General features: G+C 31.0%; 2 protein-coding genes across 2 annotated transcripts; one reads left to right on the forward strand and one right to left on the reverse strand.

Moving 5' to 3' along the window:
- Positions 1-1,855: 1,855 nt before the first annotated feature.
- LOC114314476 (peroxiredoxin Q, chloroplastic) lies at positions 1,856-4,828 on the forward strand. The gene is made up of 4 exons (XM_028260958.2): positions 1,856-2,365; positions 2,568-2,705; positions 3,712-3,801; positions 4,499-4,828. Exons 1-4 carry the CDS (start codon positions 2,156-2,158, stop codon positions 4,715-4,717), a joined length of 657 nt encoding a protein of 218 aa, XP_028116759.2. The 5' UTR covers positions 1,856-2,155; the 3' UTR covers positions 4,718-4,828.
- A 457-nt stretch (positions 4,829-5,285) lies between these two features.
- FMO1 (flavin-dependent monooxygenase 1) lies at positions 5,286-13,263 on the reverse strand. The gene is made up of 5 exons (XM_028260955.2): positions 12,728-13,263; positions 10,813-11,053; positions 6,572-6,750; positions 6,110-6,459; positions 5,286-6,019 (listed from the first exon to the last, which is right to left on the reverse strand). The coding sequence occupies exons 1-5, from the start codon at positions 13,169-13,171 to the stop codon at positions 5,674-5,676; spliced, it is 1,560 nt and encodes a 519-aa protein (XP_028116756.2). The 5' UTR covers positions 13,172-13,263; the 3' UTR covers positions 5,286-5,673.
- Between the last annotated feature and the right edge of the window lie 3,075 nt (positions 13,264-16,338).

Below are 16,338 nucleotides of genomic sequence, written 5' to 3' on the forward strand. Positions count from 1 at the left end.
ATAATAGTAATGAAGGTGGTAGTGGTAGTAGTGATGGTGGCAACGGCGACGGTGGCACGATGGTGGTGATTGTGGTGGTGATAGTAGCAATGGTAGTTGTGGTGGCAATGGCTTGGTGATGTCATGGTCATAGCGATAGCAATAGTAGTGATGGTGGTAGTAGCGGTGGTTGTGATAGTGGTAGTGATAATGAGTTTATAATAATATATATCAATAGTTATATTTAATATTTATAAGTTACATATGATTTAATAAGTTTCATATGATTTAATATTTTCTTAAATTTTAATTTACATTTTAAGAGGCACTTAAGTTTGTAAGTGATATCAATTGTGATTATCAAATGGACTTAATTGATTATTATTTAATACATTCAGTTTTAAGTGCTGAATCAAATTATCAAACACCCTCTTAATTTGTTTTCTTATATATGTACCATTTCACAAAAATATTAATTTTTAATTCTATCTTTCCTAATTTTACTACACATACATCTAAATATTTCCATCTCAACTATACTAATTTTATATAGAGTAATGATTAAGAGCTATAAAACTAGAACTCTAATTTGAGCTCTAGTGATATGACATAGAAAACAAAAAAATAAGCAAGCATAAACATCACATCACAGGGTGAATTTCACCATTAGAGCTTCTCCTAGAGTTTCAAAATTAGAACTTCCAATCATTTTTGTTTTATATATATGTTATTTTTATGACAAATTTTTTTTTTCTTTTCTAAAACAATAAAAATAAATTCACTTTATCACCTTCACTATGGATAATTTTCACTTTACCTCTTGCCCCTTGATCTTTTGATTTACTTCATATGAGTTATACATATCAATTTTATGATCACAATGCTCATTCAAAAACAAATTTATTCACACTACCAATGTATTATAGGCAATGTTGCTCAAGTTGCAATGCACACAAATAGCCAGAAAATTCAAGAATTAAATCAATTCGACCTTTATAAGTTGGATTGGTTTGATTTTTTTTTATTTTTAAAAAATATTAGTTCAACTTGGAGTTTTAAAATCATGTCCAAATTGGACTGATTAACTCAATACATAAACATAGGATAATGTTGTGGTACACACTCTAAAAATAGTGTACACCATATCTAAGTTATGTCATTTGTGAGTTTGATTATCACAAATGGCATAACTAAATACAAAGAGAGTGTAATTTTTTTTTAAAAAAATTAAGTTATTACAAAATATCATATGAAGTATAATAAACAACTCCTTTATTATAATTAAAATAATATCATAACTAATATCACAATATATCATAACTAATAACATAAGTAATAATTTATAACCATTAATACAAAAATCACAATTAAGGCTTCGTTTGGCAAGTGACTTTTTAGTTAAAAAGTCAAAAAATCACTAAAAAAATCAAAAAACCAACAATCCATACTAAAAAGTCAAAGATTTTCTTTTTTCTCTACCTTTTGTACATCTTTTCGTAAAAAGTCAAAAAGTTATTACAAACATACTAATTTTTTTTATATTACATTTTAACCAAAAAATTAAAAAATTATCAAAAAAATATGTTTCCAAACGAGGCCACCCAATAGAATTTCTCGTAATTGTAAATTTAGTCCTAACACGAACCAAATCCCTAATGCCAAATAGTTGTATTTAGTAGTACAACCGTAATCAGAGGTTGAGGCCAACAATTGTCCACGCCCAAAAAAATAAAAGCCAATCTATCCCCACCCCATCTTCCCCAACCACTCATCATCACCCTCTTGCACTTGCCTCCCCACCACACACACACCTCCCTTATCCTTCCTCAACACCAACAACAACCAATAACAACTCACAAACACTACATGTACTACTATATTCAACAATATTGTAGATCCCTAAAAAACACAATTTTCACCATCCTCACTTATCTGTGATTAATCCAGAAAGGAAAGAACAAAAAACAAAAACAAAAACAAAAATACATAATGAGGTCCCAACTTTGGGGTCTGTAGCATTGTTATTATGTGAAAAACAAACAGAACAAACAAATTAAGAGCATGGTTTCTCTGAGGAGATTAAAAAGAAAGTAACTCTGCAACTGCGTGAACCTATCCTTCATTTTCTCCAAAAGCCTCACACCTTCTATCCCTATACACTTCACTGCTGCTGCTAATGGCTTCCCTCTCCCTCCCAAACCACTCTCTTCCTTCTCTACTTCCATCCCAATCTCCTAAAACCCCATCATCATCATCACCTCTCTACCCCTCCATTCTCCCCAAATCATCATCACATTCTCAATTCTATGGTCACAAACTCTCCTATGCCTCCTCTCTATCATTCCCATCTTCTGCTTCTTCACTCAAGACTTCCATTTTTGCCAAGGTATATGCATTTTGTTGGCTTCTTCATACTATGTTTGGATCTTGAATTTGTGAATAATTCATTCAAGACTTCCACTTTTCCTGCCTTTTCTTTGTCCTCTACCAAGCCCTTTCCAAATCCAAAATACATACACAAATCTTATGCATTGTACGTGTAATTGATGTCTTATATATAATAATTGTGGGTATGTATTTGTTTAAAGGTAAACAAAGGTGGGGTGCCTCCAAACTTTTCACTGAAAGATCAAGATGGAAGGAATGTGAGTCTCTCCAAATTCAAAGGAAAACCTGTGGTTGTCTACTTCTACCCTGCTGATGAAACTCCTGGTTGCACCAAACAGGTACTCTTCCATTTCTCTTCCCTTTTTCTTTTCCCTGTCTTTCCCTCCATGCTGTGTTTGGATTTGGATAAGAATTTATGGAGGGAAAAGGAGAAGAGGAGGGAAATGTAAATGAAATATACAAGCTAGATTTTTTTCACATTTCCCTTCACTTTTTTTATATAATTTTTTTTTTTGTTTTCCGTCTAAAAGTTCCTAATCAAATCCAAAATCCAAACACAATCCTAATGTTACAGTAGTTATAATGCAGTGTTAAGACTTCCAAGTTCTGGAACTTCCTGGAAATCATAACAAAATCATCAAAACATTGTGCAAATCACTACATTTGACCAATAAATGCGTAATAAGAATTTGTCCACTGCATATACACAGATATGTTTGTATGCTAGTGATTCTTTTATTGTTGACTGTGAATTTAGTTTTGCTAGGGACTGATTCCGAAATCACTTTGCATGTGTTTGGTTTACTAGAATAAGACTAGAATGGAATTGTCATTCCATTGAAATGTAGGTAAAAAAAGAAAGGAATTTACATTGCAAATGGAATCACCATTCACCCATTTAGGAGAATGGCAGTTCTGTTGGTAGGCCAAGAAATAGTCATTCCATTTCTGCTTGAAATCATTCCAACAAACCAAACTCTACCTTAGAAACTGGAAAATTCTTTTGAAATAATTCCAACAATTCTTGGGACTTCATTATAATCATGTAAAAATTATTTTTTTAGTACCTTCCTAGAAAATGGATCATACACCAGATGAGCACAGATGAGCTAGTACTCTCAATTCAACCAATAATGTTTGTTTTTTGTCTTTTTTTATTTTTTGGCAAGAAATAATATACTGTTCCAATTCAAAGCCTTATTTTGGCGATTTTGAGGTGCTACTGTCTGATTAAACTAGTGAATTTCTGTAAGCACTGAGAGTTACTAGCTTTGAATGAAGATTTCTCAAAGCAGCCTCTTAATATAAAGATGCTAATGAATTTATGAGTCTTTGTATGCACAGGCGTGTGCTTTCAGGGACTCTTATGAAAAGTTCAAGAAAGCAGGAGCTGAGGTTATTGGAATCAGTGGTGACGACCCCTCATCGCACAAGGTAATATCGACAAATGCATTTCCTGGACACTGCAGCTGAAACAACTTTGGTATCTCTGATTGTTTAACCAATCAGTTCAGAGGAAACACTGCAGTTTTTTTTTTCCCCCCTTACACTTGTTTGGTTATAATCAGTCCATTTTTTCTTCTAAAATTCTGTTGCCAGCATTTGTTTAATTTGGAAGTAATAATGCTACAAAATAGCATCGATGCATCTTGGGCGCTTGATGGCCCCGTCAGATGCACCTTTTTTCTTTTTTCTTTTTTTCAAATTGAGAATTGTGATGAATTAATATATTTGACACAACCTAATCAGTCGCCATTCTGTTTAAATTAAATGTTAATTTTCTGCATTTTAAGCCAATGGAGAATTCTTAGAATTGTGAATTTTATTGTTACTACTTGATGAAAGCATGTTTCAAGTTCCTTTTGCTTTGGCAAACAAATGTTCATTGATCCCTTTCTCTTTTTCTGTTTATTTACTTTCTCATTTTTTGGTAGGAGAAAAAACATGTTAAATTTTTCTCAATACCCTCCTCTGTTATGTTATGCTTCAACATATACATACCATTTTTTTTTTCTTGTTTTACTTGTAACAACAGAACTTCAACAAAGCAAGTGAGCAAATCTGTCTAATGTTTTTACATTTTCTTCTTACAATTTAGCTTGTGGTTGATGAAAATTTTGGATGGATATAGGCTTTTGCGAAGAAATACAGACTTCCGTTCACATTGCTCTGCGATGAGGGTAACAAGATCAGAAAAGAGTGGGGCGTACCATCGGATCTGTTTGGAACATTGCCCGGAAGACAGACCTACGTTCTTGACAAGAATGGGGTGGTTCAACTTGTCTACAACAACCAGTTCCAACCCGAAAAGCACATCGATGAAACCTTGAAGTTACTTCAAAGTCTTTAAACCTTTCTTAATTTGAACTTGTCTTACTTCCTCCTCCCCCCTTCACTCTCTTTCTCTGCGAGTTATTCTTATTTTCTTGAATTTAGATAATCGATTTCTTGATTTCTCTTATGAGTTTGGGCCTTGTGAGTCGTGTATATGTTATGTGCAACCATTGCAGTTATTAGTTGAATCAGGGCCTTTCCCTTACAAAATTCATGAAAAGGGGATGATTCTGCTCTATGCCACCTGAATACTGTGAAATGTAAGCAATGAGAAGTCAGAGATTGGTTAGCCTTTGTGCAGTTTAGTTTTCGGGGTTAAATTGTAGCAATCCACAACTAGGTGGAGCTGAGTGAGTACTTAATCTTGGACCAACCACGTTGCACGAAGAGGGAGCTAGGACAGGAGAGTGAGGGTCCTATAGAAGAGTTTAAGGTTACGAGTGGGAGTGGCAGTGGGAGTGGGAGCAGGAGCGTGGACAGGAGAGTTTAACGTTACAACCAGGAATGGGGGCGAGGGTGAGATCGAGCAGTGAAGCCCCATAGGAATTTTCTGCCACTAATAAGGAACCAAACCATGTATATACTTCTGATGAAAACATAAATTTCTCATTAATTATTTTCCAATAGTACAAATGCTTCATTGATTAAGCACAAGTCTTTATAGCTTCTACGCATTGATATATCTAGCAATTTCTTCCTATAAACATTGGCTCTTCTTTTTTAAATTTGCAATAAAAGATATTAAATTAAATAATAAAGAGGAAATATCAAAAGATGGAAAAACAAGAAAAGTAACTGCAAATCAATAGAATACGAGTGAGACTTGTGCAAAAATGACACGGTTCTCACTTGCACCTAGCTGCACTCCATTGATTTGTAATTATTTTTTCCGCTTATCATTTTTCTGATATTCCCTTGATAAGAAATCACTTAAATAGATATAGTTAAAGGCAGAAGTGTAGCGTCATAGATTTATTTATTTTTCTCCTCATAATCTTGACTGTTATACGGGCTAAATGCTTCGGCGAGCCAACTCTTCTTCCTCCAAGAAGTCCATCCCATCTCTTCGCAGATTTCGTCGCTGTGGTTGATACTGAAAGTCGAAATGCAGCTTCTCTTGTAGAAGCGGGTTGCTCTTTTCATGATTTCCAGCTCTTCAGTTGTTTGCTCAAGCATCTTCTCCACAGCTGGGAGCTTAAAATGATCATTTACAAGTCGAGCCAGCCATTTGCACCTCAACTCTGCAGTGTGCAGATTCGAAACACTCTCAATGTAACCGACAAATGCCATGTTGGGAATCAATGGATGGATCGTGCCCCTGACAGTGAAACAAAACTCATGTTGTCATCATCGCATTTTTCACAATATTTTTCAAAACATTTTGTTTTCAAAAGCACATTTTGTTTACCTGTACAAGGGCATCATGCCAGAGTAATACTCAATCAAACTGCAAAAAGGCTCGGGGATTATGGCTTTGAGCTTTTCCTTACCATCAAAACCGGTTGCTAGGATCACAACATCAGCTTCCAACTTGGTATTGTCTTCAAATTCAATTCCTTTCTCTGAAAACCACCATCTTGATGCTTTTTTGAATGCAATCTTTCCTTTGTCAGCCTCGGCGAAGAAATTTTCAGGGAGAATAGCCATCTGGCAAGATGCATAGTCTTCTTCAAAGGGGTGGTCTGGCCTCAATCCATACTTGTCCAGTGGAAGCTTCCAAGCCAAATAGGACTCGATGATTTTCGACACAGCTTGTCTCTGTCAAAAACGAAAATCAAAGAGCCATGATTTTAGCAGTACAGATCTATTATCAAATTGTAGCTAGAAAATAATGAGATACTGTTTGTTTGTAAGAGAAATTTGAACATACCGCGGGAGATAATAGGCGGCAAAGGAAGTTTCTAGGGAAGCTCTGGTTGGGTCTTTCATGGAGGAACTGAGAAGATCTTGTGGAATAGAACATGTAGAAGGGTAAGCCCCAAATCCAGTAATGTGGAACAGTCCAATGCAGGGTCCTGATCACCATGGTGCATGTCTGCCCATCTGATCCTAATATATAATACCAATTCAAACAACAAAATCATTACATAAAAACCTCAACTTCTTAATCATTATAAAAAAAAAAAAAAAAAAATGATTTGATGGAGGTGTGTAAACGGTTGGATTTAGTTCGATCGAAGTTTTGCGTGTCAGTTGTTGATTTATTATAAAGGGCAAATTCACATAAAAATTTAAGGATTTTATAGAAACTGTCGAAAAAAGGGTGGGGTTATTCTATAAATGCTTTTCTCTTTTAACTTTCACTACAAAACATGCTAAATAATTCTCTTACTCAAAGAATTATAATATAATAAGTATATTTAAATGTAGTAATTCAATCAATTCAGTTGGTATTGAATAAAAATTCTCAAAATCAAAACAAACTGTATCTTATGAAAATTTCAAATTTCAATTAGTCTCACGTGGTCAATTCAATTTTATTGAATTTTTTTTAGAATGAACCCAATTTAAAGTAACATATATGTGTCATCATTTTAATGATTTTTATTTTTTTTTATAAAGAAATAAAAATATTAAATAATAAAAAGAAGAAAATAAATTAAGGGGTTGTTTGGGATGTCCTAAATAAGTGTACTTTTTGACTTTTTGGACTAAAAAGTAGAGGAAAAAAATATGGTTGTTTGTGTTAATTTTTTGACTTTTTATGGAAAAATGTGTATTAAAAAATTGTATAAATTAGTGTGTAGGGGAAAATTAGTATTGGGAGTTGTGCAGCCGTAATTTTTGACTTTTGGTGAATAGTGATAACTTTTTAACTTTTTGAGTAACTTTTTGACTTTTTGTCTTTTGGGCAACTTGCCAAACTTGACCTAAATTATCTCAAGAAACATGTAGTTCTTCCTTAATTTTCAAGTTCACATGTTGAAGATAAATCAAATTTTCTTGAGCAACATGTAATTCTTCCTTAATTTTTAAGGTCACACATGTTGAAGTTGATTTTGTTAATTTTTTATTTGGTCATGTTTGGATACACACTTTGTGTTCTGAAGAGAATTTTCAAGATTGACCAAATAAGGAAATGAAAACCCAGTTGTTTGTGTGGATGCTGAGAAATTTTCTCATACGTAGTTTTAAATTCTCTCTCCATTGTCCAAACTTGGCATAGTATAATTCTATAATAAAAAATAATAAATAAATAAATTAAAAACATGAGTATACAATGGTCAACACATCACATGCTTCATCGTCTGTTCTTTTGGTCTGTCACACACTTCATTAATTGTCTATTTGATGGCTTGACCAAAAATGGCCTTTTCTCACTCAACTCTCTCTCTCTCTCTCTCTCTCTCTCTCTGTCTAATGACTTTCTTGAGAAACAAACACAAGCATGTAACATGTTCCACATTCTCGTGGAAATTCTTACGCAATCATTTGTATAATAACTACAATTTTTGGTCAACTATAAAAGGACAAATTAAAACCCAACAACCAAAGAAAAAAAACTACGGACCCAAAAAATTACTAACAAAAACTGGAAATTGATTCACAAACAAACAGAATTTTTGTATGGAAGCCCAGTAGCATGATGTGGTATTGTTAAATTACAAATTTATGAGCAATAATAGTTGGTGTTTAGTTTAAAATGAAAGGACTATAAGAGCATTCACACCAAACTCTTTAATCTTTTTAGTTAAATTAAAGTTATTTCATTATTTTAGTTACTCACCTTTTAGCACCTACTGCATCAAACTCTTTATTCTGATTTATTCTTATTAAATATTATTTTCTTATTATGTTTGTTAGTCTTGTTTTTTATATTAAATTAATAAGTTACCAGCCAAACAATTCTTTAAAAAAAAAAAAAATTTGCCGTTGACCTGTTGACCGAGCGGACATCTGGTAACACACAAATAGCGATGAACAGTGCCTCATTTATTGTAACAAGTTACTATACCGATCGTAAATTTTGACGAGTTTCATGCGAGTTTGATGCTGCCTCATTTTTGAAGTTTTTAGCTAAAAAATAAAGTTTGAAGAGCTTGATGAGGATGCTCTAAAAAATTGCACCACTTTGTACAAAAATTATGTTTGCATAGTATTTAGTTTTTTGAATTCAATTTTTTGAAAATTGAGTTTTTTATTTTTCGTGTTTTATTGTTTTTAGTGAATATTTTTAAAATTTTAAGCAATTTTTTTTTTACTTTTTTAGATATACCTTACTGAGATTTATCTAAATAATAAAATATTTGTGAAAAAATATTTTAAAAAATTAATAAATACACAAAAATCTGAAAAATGTACTGAATTTTCATAATTTTTTTTTTATATTTTTGGTATTTAGTGATATTTTTTAAAGATTTGTTTTCATAAATATTATACTTAGGCATGTCTAAAAATTAAAAAAATTACTTAAAATATTTAAAAAATTTAGTGAAAATAAAAAAAAATACAAAAAATAAAAAAATAGAATTTTTTGAAAAATAAATTCTGAAAACTGAAACTAAATAAAGTGATTATTATTCAAAAAAGGATGTGGTGACCATGCCACACACTAAGGCTTTGTTTAGTAATTTTCAAATAAGCTGCTTTTTGGTTTAAAAAATCAAAGTAAAATGTTTGTTTCATTTGGCTAAATAAGTAAATTCCACATAAAAAAATATAACTCTATTGAAAATTCCTATAGATATCGGGCTCAATACTTTGAAAAATTCTACCTTGTTTCTTTCCTTATGTTAACAATAATTCCACAACACTAGGTTTTGTTTGAGAATATATTATTTTAATACTTTTTTATTTTTTAATTAAAATATGACGTAAAAAGAATTAGTATTTTGAGATTGATTTTTACGAAAAGATGTGTAAAAAGTAAAGAGAAATGAGAATATTTGATTTTTTGATATAATTTGTTGGTTTTTTATTTTTTTTAAATGATTTTTAACTTTTAAACTAAAATTGAATATTGCCAAACGAGACCTAAGGATTATGATCACCCATTTCTCATAAATTCAAACATTTATATAAAAAAAATTTACAACAAAAATAATAATATTTTTTTAATTACCAAATATACCAACTTTTTTTAGATTCTAAATATATATATATATATATACTAAAAAAACAATTGCTAAATTCCAATGGAGCAAAATAATGCAAGAGTTCAATGGAGCAAATGTTTGTAGAGGATTGAATAATCCCATCGAAGCAAAATGACTTGGATATAAAAAAAAAAAATTAAAAAGCAAAAACAAAAGCAAATCTCTATTGAACTAATAAGTCTCACATAACTTTGAATCTTTAAACGTTCTCTTTAACTCGTCAAATACGGAGACAACAACGTCAACAATATTATTATTAATATTTTTGGTAAGAAAACACATGGGGAGGTATTGTTGATTAAACTATAGCAACTTAGCGAGAAGAATCATGACTATGTGGATGCCCTTCTAAGACACATTAAGTTAAAACCATCTCACGCGGATAAGAGCAAAAACTAGAGTATTTATAATCTAGTAACTATAAAAATTTTGTAGCAACATTTTTTTATACAATTAATTTGTCACTAGTCAGATTGTCTGTTTGCACGTATTTTTGACAATAAAAAATAAAAAATAACACACTAATCACATAATAAGTTGACTTAATCGATTGGGATCAATCATTATCAAAGATAAATATTAATTACCGCTCCTATATTATGAGGTTATATTGTGCTGTTGAACTATAATTGTCCAATTTGATGTAATAATTATCATATTCGTAATTAATCTTATATTAACTAAAGAAAAAAAGAAATCGACTTGACCCATCTTAAACAGCTAAGTGAAAGGCAAAGTACACCCATTCAACCCTTTTGTGTGCGCATTATTGACCATAGCATATAGATCAAGGTTTGAGCTCTTATGTTTTTATATTTTTATATTCTCATGTCTTAAAACTCTCAGTAATTAAATAATGTCTTTAGATTTTCACATCTTAAATTATCTTACATGTATGTTTTAAGACAATAAAATATAAAAATTTGGAGACTGAGGTTACTAGACCTTATATCTATTATGTATTGTGTAGTGGTGAGTGTGTGTGTGTGTGTGTGGATCTTAAAGCATTAGTTACCTTGGTTTGCTTCAGCACATTCAAAAGCAAGATCAATAGCTGATTTCTTGTAGCCAATGACTGCAACCTTTTTTCCTTTGAGTAGTTTTGTGGAAGCTTCTCTGTCGAGTTTGCAATAATCAAGGGAATGCAAGACCTGCCCCTTAAAGATTTCAGGGCCTTTGTTGTGTGGAAATTCTGGTATTTTTGGAACATCGCCATATTTCCCAGTGCAAATCACAAGAAACTCAAAAGCATACCACTGCCATCAAACAAATTAACATAACAAAAATCAGCACAACAACCTTAATAACACACGCACATATACTAAAAGAGTTCACACACTGCGTGCAGGTGTGTGTAGTTGGAACTGTTGTTGAGCTCGTGACCTAGAAGAGAGAGGTGTGTAGTATTTGGTTGATCGATTTTATGTTTTTTTTTTTGTCTGGTTCTTTTTGAGAATCAAAACTGCGTGACAAAATGTTCACACTAAGTGAAGAATAGCTATGTGTGTGTGTGATAGTTAGTCTCACATGCATAAATACAAGTATGCATGCACACTTGATCATGAAGTCATCAATTTTGTTTTGAAGAAGGCTTAATTCTCCAAGAGAAGAAGAGCGGGATAAATTTGATCATACTATGAAAGTAATATTATATAAACAAAAATTATGAATACATAATGACGTGAAATTGTTGATTTTATAATTTGAAGCTTAAGGCCCATATAAGTGGCTTAAAAATTAAAAAATGTCACTGTTACATAATTTTGAACAAAGCTTCGGTGTTGAAATTATGTGAGAATAGGCTTTTCCTAATGCAAATTTTTCTCCATTAATATGGAAGATATATGATTCTACAAAAAAATAAAAAAGTAAAAACGTAAAAAAAAAAAAAAAAAGAAGAAAAAGAAAAAATCTAATGAAAATTCTCCATTAATATGGAAAGCATAGGAATCTACAAAATATATATATAGAAAAAAAAATACAATAAATTTATACAAAATGATATAGTTGAGTTGTGGCTTATTACTTTAAAACAAGGGAGAATTACACTGATATGGTGTCAATCAAAAATATTTATAAAAAGTAAAAAGTAAAAAATATTATAAATATTAATAATTATAATTATAAATTTTTTCACCTTTTATAAATAATTTTTTGTGATCCGCTGATATGTTATTGTCCCTTAAAACAAAATTCGATAGGATTTTTTTAGTTGCAAATTAGAATAGTCACTATAACATCATTGTAATGAAAGATTCTCTACAAAAATTCTCAAAACATTGTGTATTTATTTCACTAGTTAGGCCTCGTTTAAGAATTTGTTATTTTAGTAATTTTTTGATTTTTTATAAAAAAATATGTAAAAAAATAAAGAGAATGATATGATAATTTATAATAATTTTTTAACTTTTTAACTAAAATATATAATTGACAAACGAATTCTATAAAAGTTTTTAAAAAATAAAGTATCACTTTCATTTTCTAGTCACTTTTCCAATATTTTCATAGGGGTGTAAGATTGTTATCCCCCAATTATGATTTTGCCATCATATATTGATCATATATTTATCGATATCAAATAATATTGACTCATATATCAATAATTAATAATATAAAAAATTGAATAATATCAAAAACATAAAATCTCATTACTTATCGGCCACGACCCCACCCACCTCCTCCCTCCCCTTTGACATTTTTGTATGTTCTTGTCATATGATTCAAAAATACCCCACGTCTTAAGTACTGTCCTTTAAAGTGTACGCCATATTCATTTGAAAAATCATGAATCAGCTGACACAACTTTATTCCCTAAAGGAGAGTAAAAATTGTCAATCACCGAAGATGAAATTAAGTTATCTTTTTCGAAAAGGACGGTGCTTTGGATGTTTTTGAAATCAAAGTTTATAGGTTACAGGGAGAACAACCACCTGAACAGTCTCCGACTGGTCGGTCCGAACAGCGACCTCCCATACCGGATGTCCTGGCAACAGACTCCCAAACTCTCCCGGATTACCACCATGATCAGACTCAGTGGTTTTCTGGTCACCGACAAACTGGATTTCCACCACCTTCGAGTTGAACATGACGAGCCTCAACAAGTCAAAGTGCCTAGCATATGAATACAAGTATTCCAATATCTCCTCCGCGGATGGGAAGCTTGAATTGTCTCTCTCCGGCCAAGGATAGTCGGAGAACTCGTAATCGCAACGAGGGGTCTGGAGTTTCGTAGACCTGAAAGAACAGTGCTTCCAGACCCCTCCAAGTGAACCGGTGGCCTCAAAGACCACCGGATCGTAACTGGAGAGCTGTTTAGCAGCAGCTAAGCCGCTAATGCCGCCTCCGATGATACCGATTTTGGAGAAGATAACCATTTGTAGTTGAATTTAGGGTTTAGAAAATGAAGAGAGAGAGAGAGAGAGAGAGAGAGAGAGTTGAGAGAGCTAAGCTTGAGAGAGATGTGTCTAGCAACGTAATATGTTGAGAAGTATTTATAGAGGTAGTGCATGTGGGTCACGCTAGGAGCACGTGACATGGACTTTGAGCTCTCTTGAGAGAGAGAGAGAGAGAGAGAGAGAGAGAGGGGTACAGGTCGATGAAGGGAGTGTGTGGGGGATGTGGGAGATGACCAATTCTTTTTCGAAATGTTTATTGTATTATATATTGTGTTTTGTTAGTTACAACAGGTTTAATAACACAAAAATCTCTTCATGTCTCTGGCGTTACCGATATTTTATATTTTATTATCTATTTAATTTTATATTTATAGCAAAATTGGGTTTTTTTTTTTTTTATCAGCACAAAACTGGGTATTTGATGATGGAAATAGCCATCCAAAATGCTCACTGAGTCACTAGAAAATGAATTAGAATTTTAAATTTAAACTTCTTATCCTTGTCATTTATATATATATATATATATCTATATACATATATATATCTCGGCAAAAGTTGAAAGTTGTTAGATTGAGATCTACGAAAATTAGCCTTTCCACCCTTTGCCAATCACCAAAAGCTTACTTTCTTAATTCAACTTCCTCTAAAGAGAATTGAATTCATAACCTCTCTCTAAGAACTAAACTCTTTGAAAAGTTATGATAACCAACTAGTCTAAGCCTAGTTGGTTTGCAACGACACATCTTCAATGAAACTTCTTCATACATTTAGATTCAAATTATTATTCTGTGTTTATTTTGTTTTTTGGCCTTTTCAGCTAACTATATAGTATTTTTGTTTGCTAATTACATGATCAATTCACATGGAAAGCAATATGAGTCATGTATGATGATACAATTCAATACATACATTAATCTGAAATTTGGTAGTTATAAGGTGGAAATTTCGCAGGTTTTCTTTTGGTGATTTGGTAGTTATTTGGTGATTTACTCTGTAGTTTCAACTCTTAATTTTGTGTATATCATTTTTTTATTTTCAGTCGACATACGCGGTACAATACATGTTGATGAACATGTCTTTTGCCTAATCCCATTTTTTTATTTATCATTTATGTTAATGAAATCAATTTTAAATTTAAAAATATCATAGTTATGATATAATGGCATTTTTTTTTTTATTCCATTGAAGTAGTCAAAAACTAACAGTGTAAAAGATATATATATATACATATATATATACTTCTCACACTAAGTCCTCTCTGCTATTTGATTTTATTGCTCTTAACATCTGAAAATTATTAGAATGTTTAACGCGCAAGTCAAACAATATTAATGTTCATGGTCATTTTTTTCCTTCAAATGTTCATTTTAATATGTTGTACTCTAACTATAAATGAGGTTGAATAAGTACACACACAAATGCATATCATTACATATTGAGCAATACTATACCGATATAATTTTTGTACAAAATTTCGTACAAAATAATATTGTGTTTTGGAATCTTTTTAATTAATACTCATTAATTAATCACTTATACAAGTTAATAAATCTTTGAGAAGAACTAAAAATCTTTTAGTTAGAGTACAAACGTTAACTTTTTTAAATAAAACAAATTATGTATGGGTAAGAACCTATTAGTAGAATTAAAAATAAAATTGTTAAAATTTCAAAATATGATAGATAATGGGATTAGAAAGAAAAATAAAAATATTATTAGGTCAAGCAATATTAGCTTAAAGTAAAAAATTTAAAGTATATGATTGTCCTTAATCTTTATTTATTTTATTTTATTGCTAATGGGATTCAAACTCTAACCTAATATATATGGTCCATTTAATTTTACTTTATAAACTTCATTCATCAAATAAACTTTTAATTGCAACCACCCAATTCACATAATTTTGTATGATTTAGTTAAATTACTTTAACATTGAAGTTATTTTAATTTTCTATCGATAATTTTTTGATCAATAGAAGAAGAAATTTTATCGATGAAATCAACATACATACAGTACAATTTTTTATGTATATAAGAATAAGATTTACCTATTTAAATGTATATCTATCAAATTACAACACATTTTCATTTCCATATCAATCCAACCCATATTTTTGTCCCATATTATGATGGAGAATGGATGCAAGAAAGATATGTTTATCTACATATGTCGTTTAGATGGAATATAAATTTATAAGAAAGATTTAATAAATTCCATAAATTCTATAAGTCTTCAACAATACACTCTATAAATTCCACATTCTTCGGTCTATTAATAAATTCCATGGTTTGGGAAGAAAAAAAATAAAATAAAAATGTGTAATGAGAAACTTCATGTGTTAATCAATTTATAAAAAAGGTTGGGTGCAACTAATTTCACCGGCATTTTAAAAACATAAGAGCAACTAGAGTGTCACATGAGTTCCAATGAGGGATAACAAAAATTTGAGTAAACTCTACTTTTATTGCTTTATATTAGCCCTGTTTGGTAGAACTGTGGGAAAGTGCTTATAGCTTATGCCTAAACAGCTTATAGCTTATAACTTTCAACTTAAGCTGATTTCCAGCTTATTCTTAAAGCATCTCCTGCCCTACTCAAAGAATAAGCTGATTTCTGACTTCCACAAAGCTATAAGTTATAAGCTATAAGTTAAACCAAACACATCAAAATAGCTTAAATTAAGCTGAAAGTTGAAATAAGCTATAAATAATTTCTGCCAAACAGGCACATTAGATAGATTTAAATCAAGATTTGAGAAAAACAAATGTTGACATCTAAGTAAATGGATTGAGCTTTCAGAAAGAAGGGGAGATGAATTTAAAGTAGTTGAGTTCTATACATTTCTTTTTTTTTTATCAGCGAAAAAGCAAGTTTTATTGATAAAATTCAATGTACAAATCAAACATTGAAAGTAAACATCAATACAACTGAGGCAAATTCTAGATTTTTCTCTTAATATGAATGTCTGTAATTTTCTGTGTAGAGTAATTAATTTCAATTAGAGGCAAATGTTTAGGATCTGTTCAGTAACCATTTCGTTTTCAGTTTATATTTATAAAAATTTTAAAAATTGTCATAAAAACTTGTTTGATAATTTTTTTGGATTATAAATTGTTGTCTCAGTTTATAAATTTGAAGAAAAAAC

This window comes from Camellia sinensis, chromosome 4 (assembly GCF_055761805.1).
Source record: "Camellia sinensis isolate YWXY chromosome 4, ASM5576180v1, whole genome shotgun sequence".
In the NCBI taxonomy this organism is placed as follows: Eukaryota; Viridiplantae; Streptophyta; class Magnoliopsida; order Ericales; family Theaceae; genus Camellia; species Camellia sinensis.